This window comes from Coptis chinensis, chromosome 8 (assembly GCF_015680905.1).
Source record: "Coptis chinensis isolate HL-2020 chromosome 8, ASM1568090v1, whole genome shotgun sequence".
NCBI lineage: Eukaryota > Viridiplantae > Streptophyta > Magnoliopsida > Ranunculales > Ranunculaceae > Coptis > Coptis chinensis.
Window position 1 is genome coordinate 6,380,778 of NC_141463.1, and position 10,676 is coordinate 6,391,453.

The 10,676-nt window shown below is 36.7% G+C and overlaps 1 protein-coding gene and 2 long non-coding RNA genes across 3 annotated transcripts; all 3 read right to left on the reverse strand.

Moving 5' to 3' along the window:
• Positions 1-822: 822 nt before the first annotated feature.
• LOC147479579 (uncharacterized) lies at positions 823-1,620 on the reverse strand. Its single transcript, XR_015205165.1, has 2 exons — positions 1,208-1,620; positions 823-1,117 (listed from the first exon to the last, which is right to left on the reverse strand). It is a non-coding gene; the product is annotated as an uncharacterized LOC147479579 (long non-coding RNA).
• A 2,429-nt stretch (positions 1,621-4,049) lies between these two features.
• Positions 4,050-4,577, reverse strand: LOC147479580 (LEAF RUST 10 DISEASE-RESISTANCE LOCUS RECEPTOR-LIKE PROTEIN KINASE-like 2.1). The gene has a single exon (XM_086578450.1). The coding sequence runs from the start codon at positions 4,575-4,577 to the stop codon at positions 4,050-4,052; it is 528 nt and encodes a 175-aa protein (XP_086434576.1).
• A 3,451-nt stretch (positions 4,578-8,028) lies between these two features.
• Positions 8,029-9,489, reverse strand: LOC147479581 (uncharacterized). Its single transcript, XR_015204233.1, has 3 exons — positions 9,332-9,489; positions 8,745-8,889; positions 8,029-8,062 (listed from the first exon to the last, which is right to left on the reverse strand). It is a non-coding gene; the product is annotated as an uncharacterized LOC147479581 (long non-coding RNA).
• Between the last annotated feature and the right edge of the window lie 1,187 nt (positions 9,490-10,676).

Below are 10,676 nucleotides of genomic sequence, written 5' to 3' on the forward strand. Positions count from 1 at the left end.
GATCGACTAAGTGATATATTGATGTAATTTGATATTTTGATGTAATTTGGAACAAATGTAATTTTATTTTATTTTTTTGTTATTTGGAAATAATGGTAGGGCTTTTATTTGATTTGATTTGGAAATCGAGTGATCGATTAAGTTGATTCGGACGGCAATCGAGTGATTTGGAAATAGAGTGATCGACTAAGTTGATTCGGACGTCAATCGAGTGATTTTGAAATCGAATTAATCGACTAAGTTGATTCGGATGGCAATCGAGTGATCGACTAGTTGATTCGGACCGCAATCGAGTGATTTGAAATAATGTTCGTATGTTGTCAATAATGACCGAAACTACACGGTGAAGTCGTTTGGCTTTAATACAAAACGACCCAGCCAGATCGTTTGGTCTAAAGGACAAACGATGTGGTCATGTCGTTTGGCCTTTAGACCAACGATGTGTCCATGTCGTTTGGCCTTTAGACCAAACGATCTGGCTCGGTCGTTTGAGATTAAAAGCGAACGATCTGCCGTGGTCGTTTGGTATAAAGGAAAAACGATCTGCTGAGGTCGTTTGGCCTTTATGCCAAACGATGCGGCTGGGTCGTTTGGAAGAAAATTTTTTCAAAATTTGTTTTGTTTTTACAACACTTTCATATTCATCAAATCCCACTTTTCCATTCAAACATCAAATATCAAACACTCTCATTCATCAAATTCCACTTTTTCATTCAAACATCAGATATCAAACACTCTCATTCATCAAATTCATCCATACATAAAATTCCATTCAAACATTAAACCCTAAACTGAAACAAATTACATTCAAACATTAAACCCTAAACCCTAAACATTAAATTCCATTCAAACATTCATGCAAACATCATATCCATCAATTCATTCGAAGTTAACAAAATTACAAACCCTAAACTGAAACAAATTACATCCATCAAACTAAATTACAAAGTTACAAACCCTAAACTGAAACAAATCAACTATAGCGCCCACCAATGTACTTTCACCTAGTCAAGTTGTACGCCTGTTCGAAAGAGGACCTTGCTTCCTCTGGCATATCATTCCCAGCCAATTGCAGACCTCTCTCTAGCAAACGACTGGTTTCATCGATGACGTCGTTCTGTCGAAAAAAGAAAAATCAAGATAAGTTACCAATCGAATGCAAAAAATCACAGTTAGAGAAAACTCAATTAAAAATCACAATACTTACAATCGGTGAACAGTTAGGCAGTGTCTCCAGGGAGGGATGAATAGGAAGAAGCTCAGGGTTCACCAAAACTACATGAGAATTCCTCGCATACCAAGTCATGTAGTTTTGATGACACTCCCATGGATAAGACGAAATAGGTCCTCGGTTGCAGAGTTGAATCACGTGATTCTGCCACGACTCCCAGTAAAGTGGCCCAATATTGGTCCAGCTCACCTCATACCCGCGTCCTGCCACAGTTCTTGTTCTCCAATTTGGCATTGGAGGATCTTTAGGTACAAGTTGCACGTGACCCAACTGACGCACCACCCTTGCGACAGCGTAAAGCTCGACAATGTTGAAAAAACATAGCAATCCCTCAAAAAATACAATGTCATCGATCGGGTTTGTATCTCTGATATTTTTGTAGGGATGCCAAACAACCCAAAACAAAATCAAATGTGTCATTAACAACTCTAATGATCAATTACTAAAAAATAAATATAAAGAAACTTAAATACCAAATTGTCATTGAATTTAATACTTACATTGAACTCATTCAAATCATCAATTATCGCTCGATAAAACTGCAATGCATACGTTGTGTCGTAATAGTGTGGGAGCGGCGGGATGTGTCTGTGAGCACGCTACGGTGAGACGAGATATAGTTGAAGTTTGGGACTGTCATGAATACCGAAAATACTCATAGATCCATGCCTAGATATACACAAATAGTTAACATATTGATAGAGTAATAAAATTAACATTAAAAAAATAAACTCTAAAAATACTCAAGTTTTACTCAAGAAGAGTCATATAGCTGTAACCCCTTTCACCTTCGCATTATGTGGCGTTCCCCCGAGACCTCTATATAAAAACGCCAAAATTGCTGCACCCCATGCATACTCTTCTATCTCACTGAATTTCAACAACGGCCTCAGATAACATATAGGCACTCCAGTCCCAGACTTGTCAGTAAAAATGGCACATCCAAAGAAAAACAGAATAAAAGCTCTAATCCGTTGAACATCCCGAAACTTCGAGGCCTTCTCTACCACATTCCCAGCAGCGTCACATATAGGGCTATCATGAATCTTGTTCGCAAAATGCTTCCGGATGAATTCTAGCCTTACTTTTGAAGTGAACTTGCTAGCTTCCATCTCCGCCCTAATCAAATCAATAGGGAGCCCCAGACCAAGATGTAAGAGATTAATCGATTGTTGTAAATTCAGCTCACTGTCCCCTTGCACCGCTCTTCCTCTAACTGTGACTCCACAGATTTGGACAACATCGTCCAAAGTCACAGTCATCTCCCCAACTGGCATATGGAAGGTGTTGGTCTCCGGATGCCATCTCTCCACAAACGCAGAGATCAATGGTGGATCCATATGCCCGTGATAACCTTCCACGAGATCAAACAACCCAGTCCTTCTCAACTGCACGGCAAATCTCGGAGACCTTTCACATTCATTTTTGAAATTCCATTGGGATAACTTCGCTAAGTGTGAAACACACTTCAACGCTCCGCGATCATCCTGAAACAACCGAGCACGCATTAGATATATATGAATAGAAACAAAAGATTTTGTAAAAAAGAAAATCAAAGTACACAAGAAAAACAAAATATTACCCTTCTCTCCCAAACATCGCGAGCGACATGCACCGCATAGTCATACAACAACTCTGACTCATACGGGCCTCCCCCATACACACCTGTTTGAAACTCCAAATCATCATTGGATTTTCTTACAAAATCCAATATCGGAGGTGCTTCTTCCACTGGTGGTACGTCTTCTACCACATATTCTTCAACATCATCATCCTGCTCATCCTCCTCCTCACTCTCCTCCTCACTCTCCTCACTCTCCTCTAAACCTACATCTAAACCTACATTAGTATCACTATCTACACTATCTACACTATCTTCACTAAACGAATCAACCTCAGGAACCTCTTTTTCCAAATGGTCCCCTCTACTACTGATGCCGGATTAAGCCATCTGCCTATATGTCTTTTCTTCCAACTGCATCACCGCTAGAGGAACCGCCACCAAACAATTTCTTAACACCCTTGAATGTAGTTTTCGCTACATTCTTCACATTCTTTGATCGAGGACCCATCGCTACAAAGAAAAATAAAACAAGTATTAGTAAACCATATTTAAATAAACAATGTACAAAGAAAACCACTAGAAAAAAAAGAGATCATCCCAAATTAAAACTAATAGACTTATAAGCTTGCTATGATAACTCCAAGTATATATGAAGAAATAGAATGAGGCGTTACGCTATCCAAATTCTATTGAATTTTGGGCAGAGTTTCCTTTGTTTGGTCAACATTTCGTATACTTAAACCCAATCATAACCTGGAAATCAATAATGACATCCTTCCAACAACCATATGTACATATAACCTAACTTTTACACGACAGTGCAAAATGTATATATATACAAGACTGTTTCTGTATGAACCGTCATTTATGTACATCAAGTATTACAACAAAATAACCGGACTCTCTCTCTACAACAAAATGAACTTGACTCGTCCTCGTCAAAGCATAGGGGAAACCACCCAAAACCACCTTGATAACATACATTCAGTAAGTTTGAAAACCAAAGAAAGCTTCTCACCTATAATGCTTTACCGCTTTAGTTTTGTTCCCCTGTATCCAGACCTTAAGCAAGTACTCGTAAAAGCTGCATGTGATCAAGGTCATTACTCATTAGTCAAGACTCAAGAACATAAGCGATGATGAAGGTGAGTAAAAGAATGTACAGAAACACTAATCATAAAATGGTAAAAGTATCTTCTCTTATAACATCAGGCCCTAAAGGAAAATACTAGGTATGAAAGATGAGCACTACTCCTAACTCTTAGTCTTTACGTCAATAAGCACATTATCAAGCTTTACGTTGTAGTGAATTATTGGTGGCTCACAATGCTCATGCAGAAAAGAGAGCCCAATTGCAATCTCAATTGCAATCTCATACAACTTCCCCCATTCTATGTTAAGGTGATTCTTGAACAAAATTTTATTGAATGATCCGTTTTCCACGTATTCGTAAACAAGTGCTTTCATGTTGGTATCAAAGCAATACCCATATAGTTTGATCAGGTTTTGATGGGAAGTTTTGCCCATGGTGCCCACTTCAGCTTCGAATTGTTTCCTCATAATTTCCTTTGTGTTATTGTTGTCTTTTAGTACCTTCACTGCTATTTTGACACCATTAGGGAATTCGCCTGTGTAGACGTCTCCAAACCCACCAGCACCTACATTCTTCTCGAGATTTGACGTAAATCTCTTAAGTTCATCAAGTGAAAATGATTTTGGTTTCTCGTTTGTTAGTTTATACAAGAAATCTTCGATTGGTTGTGAACCGTCATCGTGTTCCATCAATTTATCTCACAAAATATAGGTTGTAGTCCAACAAAGTAGAGTATGAAAAAAACAGAGTGATAACGACAACTTCGAAAAAGAAAAGATGACAATGAGCTAGACATGAATTTCTATAGATTAGAGAATAGAAAATAGACACCGATGATATATCATTTATCCAATAAACAACTAGTTAGTTCTGGAGATATTTCATTCAAGGATATCTTGGAGGAGCAATAGAATAAAAGTTCTAGGATTTTTAGTGCAACATTCAAAGGCATATATTTTTGGTATATTATCCTAAAACTACAGATGTTCCAAAATGGGGTTTTCAATAAACTTTGGTGAATAATTACTAAATTTCTCTGGGGGGCATGTTGTATATTGTATTATTTCATAATGAAGGCTTCGATACATACCAAAATGAATGGAGTCTGTGTTTTTTAGATAGAAGTTGTTCTTCTCAAAACTGTTGGACGAGACTAAGAGTTAGGAGTAGATACTTTGTTGGATTGAAGTTAAGACTAAGAGTTAGCAGTGGGATTGTTGGACTCCTATTTCTATCCAATTACGTCAGAAAGAATATTCTCTCTTGTTATACCTTTTTAACCAACTTTAGTTTATACGAAGATACTCCCGAACTAATTAAAGAATATATATACGATATATCATCCATGAATTTTAATAAACCTCGTGGTTAAGCCTCCATATCATATCAATCATGGGCCAATCACCTTCTTAAGCCAAATTTGAGAGATAATCAAACCGATTAGAGTGTTGGCCTTAAATTATGGTTGACGAGGTTTACTTAAGTATTGACTTTTTTTCATAATGCTTTCCCCGGTCTGTCCTCTATGATTGTTAGTCTACATTGTCAAGCCACTTGATCGAGGTTTCGCCCCCACAGCCATCTGCTACTCCTAAATTCTAGATTGGATTAAGACTTGAAACTTGCGAATCACCATTTGGTCAACAAATACAAGTATACAACTATATTATTAAGGTCCCCAATCGGGATGTTGGCTACTAGCACTTGCGTTTATATTTGCCTTCAATCACATAGTCAATGCAATTTTACTTTGTCAGTTATAGCCTCTTTCAAATTGACTTGCCCAAGTGGACCAATTGAATGATTGTGCCCCCGCTAGTGTGCACCTGCGGTGGCACAGCTCAAACAGTAACAAAGTTGTATACATACTCGCAACTCTTCATAATACACTCAAACGACCCTCTAAACACTCCACATTAGATTTTTCATGTTATGATATTTTTCATCATGAAACATGAACAAGAATTAGATCATTGCCTGTCCGAAAACTAGACGTGCGACCCTCTAAACACTCCACATTATTAAAAAAAAGTAGGTAAATCCTATCCAGCGTTCTTTGTGTTTCAAAGGATCCTTCAAGTTTTGGACAGACCGACTTAATCCCTGTTCAATCATCATCATATAAGAATGCTAATATGACAACTTGAATACTTGACAAGATAAATATTCATTTATGAATTACTGATGAGTTCGTTGCCATAGAAAAAACTCAGCACTAGTACAATCAAACTAAGATTATTCAGTAAGTACAAATTATTCAGTTTAGTATTAATTTTCCACATTGTTAACTAGCTTATTGTGTATATGTTCTACTTAGGTGCTGGCGGTGATGGCTTTATTGCTCGAGACATATCCTTTGTCAATACTGCCGGTCCATCTAAGGGTCAAGCAGTCGCTCTTGTAGTCACTGCAGATAAATCTGTGTTTTATCGATGTTCCATTATTGGTTACCAAGACACTTTGTACACCCTCTCGAATCGACAATTTTACAGAGAGACTGATATCTATGGAACTAAAACCTAGTACACTTTAGTTCACACAATCGACACTTAGTACACTTTGTACCCTTAAAAAAAATCTTTTGTTGTTCACTTTCAATGCATTGATTCTCTTTTTCAGTTTCTCTCGAAGAAAATATATAGGAAATTCGAGCTCATTTTCTCATACTATATAAAGATGAACAAGACAAACATCACATTCCCATAACTCATCAAATTAAAATTAAGAAGAACTAACCTGAATTAATTAAAACATCACATTCCCATAAGGAGAGACTTGCTGGTCGGGGTGTTCGACGATCGTGGTTTCAGAAAGCGAAAGCAAATAGAGCCAAAAACGTGAGCTCCCCTTTCGCTTCTTCTTCTTTTTTCTGAGCCACTCAAAGTAAAGCAAGCAATCAAATTGGGTAACTTCACATTGAAAACTCGAATTCACAACCATCCATTATCACCAAAATAAAGTGGTGTGTAACTTATCAGAAAAAAGACATTTTCTTAATTAACAAAATTATGAAAAAGTGAGATGAGTGCTGTATTATGAAATTATGAAATTATGGTGAATATGGTGAATGTCTCTTGTGAGGTCTAAGGCTGTTTTAGTTGCAATTGTAGCTTCTCCTGATGGATATTACGCACATGATCTAACCTACTAAGACCCTTTGGCTTGTAGGAGAATGAGATATGAGATATTTTTAAACAGGATCTTCTCCCACTTAGCAATTTCAGCAGTAGGAATCAGCTTGAGTAGCCTTGTCAACTGAAAAAGTAAATCTAGTGTCCACCAAAATAATGCCAGTGCACAATTGTACATCCAGCTCTAGGTGAGCATTTAGATCATGAGAATGTCGTTCATATAGTATCATGATATATCTGCTGTTGTTACTAAATGAAATTGATTAACATTGATCATTCAGATGCCTCAAGCATTCGGCATTAAGCTATGTCGATGTCTACGTCCCATGTTTATTAGTCGAATATAAATGCTAAAACTACTTTAAATCGAATCAGTGTCCTTACTCCTCGGCAGTTGGATCAAAGATTTGAAAATGAACCAACAACTACTTCAATTGGTGGAAGAACCGCATGTAGCCCATGCACCATTACTGAAATTGGGTAACTTCACATTGAAAACTCGAATTCACAACCATCCATTATCACCAAACGACCATCCATCATACATTATACATTATACACTCGAATTCACAACCATCCATCATACATTATACACTATTCTAATTACTTATGTAAAACAGCTAATAAAGTTCGAATTGAAATAGGATAAAAGGGGGAACGTACTGAATCGGGATGAAGAAGATTGAAACGCAAAATCAAGGGCAAGCCGTTGGCGATAAAACAGTAAAGATGAAGGGGCAAGTCATTTGGCGATAAACACGGCTTTCTTGCTACTAGAACAAACCCTTCCTCATAGTCGAAGGTTCAATTGGATTGCTTCAATTCGGATTTTGAATTTTTTGGTTAGGTTTCGCGATAATTGGCGAAGGGTTTTGGCAGAGATGACCGAGAGATGACCGAAGGAACGTGTTTTTCCGGTTTGCGATTTGGTGGGGGTGTCTTGGGCTTTGTTGTTTGGACTTTGTTGTTTTGAAGAACTGGGCCGAGGTCCCGATCTAATTCGGCTTTTCAATACAACACTCTTGAAGAAAGAGAGAGAAGAACTGTGAAGGAAAATAAAAGGAGAAGTTAGAGAGAATGGAGGAAGAAGAAGACCAAACTTTTTTTCACGAGCAAAAACAAGTTCTTTTATTTCTCTCTCCTGATTCCCAAGCGTGTTTTACCGTATCTCTCCTTTTTATTTGGATTTCTATATCACCGTTTTTATGTTCGCGCTATTCATCGGGTTGCATACGGTTTTAACTTTTTTGTTGGACCAAACAGCAGTATAACTTATACATTGTTGCCACGTCACTTATTCTTGGATAGGGTGTCCTTATACAGGCTGCCAAACAAGGCCCACAAATAATCTACAGTAAGGATTGAAACACCTAAATCAAATAAAAGGATTGATGTTTAAGACATATCCTCCCAATCAAAGGCAAGCATGAACAATAATACCTACCAGACAGTGGTTTTCATTTGGGAGGTAACGACTATTTCTATGTATTTATTTATTTTTCATTTTTCCATTTTAATTTCATATATTGCATGTACAGACTATCAATGGCATCACCTTGACCAACCAACCATCACCTACATGCAGACTCGAGTATTCGTTTAATGTGCATACTACAATATTCAAAATGTAACTTGATAGGCAACATTCATGATCCTATCATACTATAAATACACATATATTGATTATATATACAAATGATCATAATATCCAAAAACGAAACCAACCTCATAGTTTAGACAACCACTCTCACAAAGAGAAGATTCAGCTTCTTCAATGTTCCCATTATCAGGTCTATATGCTCACCAGCACGAGAAAACAATGAACCAGTTGAGTAATCCCTCATCGTCGAAGGAGGATCCTCCATATCATCTGCTGAATAGAAGCACTTCATTACTTTCTTTAACCTATATCTACTCCCACTTTCCCTCCTCATCTGTTTCTCGTTTTCCTACTCAGTCAAAAACTTGCCATCCACAATACAATAATAATAATAATAAACCACCCCTTGAAATTAACCAAAGTGGCAAGACCCAAATAAAAAAATACTTCACCCCCTCCCCCCCTGAAATTAACCAAAGTGGCAAGACCCAAATAAAAAATATTTCAAAATTGACTAAAATAAAGAGATGGGTACTAAAATTGAACAAGAAGGAACCATCTTTTTATCTAAAAAGTTGCCAAAACATTTTCAAAACAAAAAAAAAAAAAAAAAAAAATATATATATATATATATATATATATATATATATATATATACAATTCGTTTTGGCACCTAGCTATTTAAACCGAATAGAGAAAGAGAGGAACGAACCTGTTAAGGAGAGGAAGTGATTTCTTGAGAAAATCGCAACTCACTGGTTTTCTTTTGAAGAAGTTGGGTTGGAGAGATGTTACCGGGTTTTTTTCTTTTGGTGCGGCAAATTTGTTTTTTTCGGTGGCAAATTCATGTGTTATTTTGGCATGGCAAAATTTATTCAGCTCCCCCCGATGTAAAGTTTGTCACGACAATAGTGGCAAATCAAAGAGTGTGGCATAAAATTTGCCACCGACTAAAAAACGTGTCAAATAGTGGCAAATATGAGTTTTTTTGCATTTGCCAATCAAACACAGCCTTAATCTAGTAATTTCCCTATATCTACACTATATGATAGCCCGGTTTTCAGTAACCCACTCTCCACGCAAATTGAAATCTCCCTATTTGCTCAATTTATAAACACCTCCATAACAAAAATTAGAAACCCCCCTTTATTAATAATTTAGAAAAACCCACTCTTAATGTCACTTAAATTATTTAATTATTCTCCATTTTTCTTCCTGAATTTAAAACAAGTCCTCTTTTATTAAGAATTTAGAAAAAAACTTTCTAATGTCACTTGGGAAAAAACCTCGATGCCTATCACAGTTTGCATACTTGTTTTAAAAGAAAGGGAGTTGTGATGTTGCCACTAAAGTTGTAGCGAATAAAAAAACATAAAATATTGGCCCTGAAGCTGAACCACATATATTCACATAACACCAACCATCAAAATTCATTATTGATCGACTTCTATTAAAGCCTACTCCTTTCGGCCATGCAATTTTGCGTTCCTGGCCAATCTTGTAGTTGTTATTATTATTACAGCAACCTCATTGAAAGAGAGCACATGTCTTACATGTACGTCACGTAGTGCACAGACCAAAAGCCACCAACAAGAAGTTCTTTATTTTGGAGGTAAATTTCACCCGAACTATATTGATTCGGAGTTTTTGAAATTCCGAAAAGGATAAAATCACCCCTAACCTTTCACCAGGTCAATCTGCAACGGAGTTAGTATAAGTGATGAGGATATTATAACTTGCCAATTTGTAAATATGTGATAAGTGGTCATACCCGTCTCAGAAAATCACGAAATTGGGCTAAATGCCTTCTTTCTTGTATATTTTATTGACGCTCAGGGAAAGTGTTACTACTAACACACACTACTATTTATTTTATTTATTTTTATTTTTATTTTTATTATTATTATTATAGTACATGTACGTATGTATGTGGAGTCGTGGACGCATATCTCGATACAAATTAACCATTAGGAATAGGAATGAACAGGAATAGAAATGAATAAGGAGATGGAAACAAGATTTTCTTAGGAATAGAAATGAATAAGGAGATGGAAACA

Excerpts from the sequence above, each read along its gene's own strand:
- LOC147479580 (XM_086578450.1), bottom strand. The coding sequence starts at position 4,577 with ATGGAACACGATGACGGTTCACAACCAATCGAAGATTTCTTGTATAAA.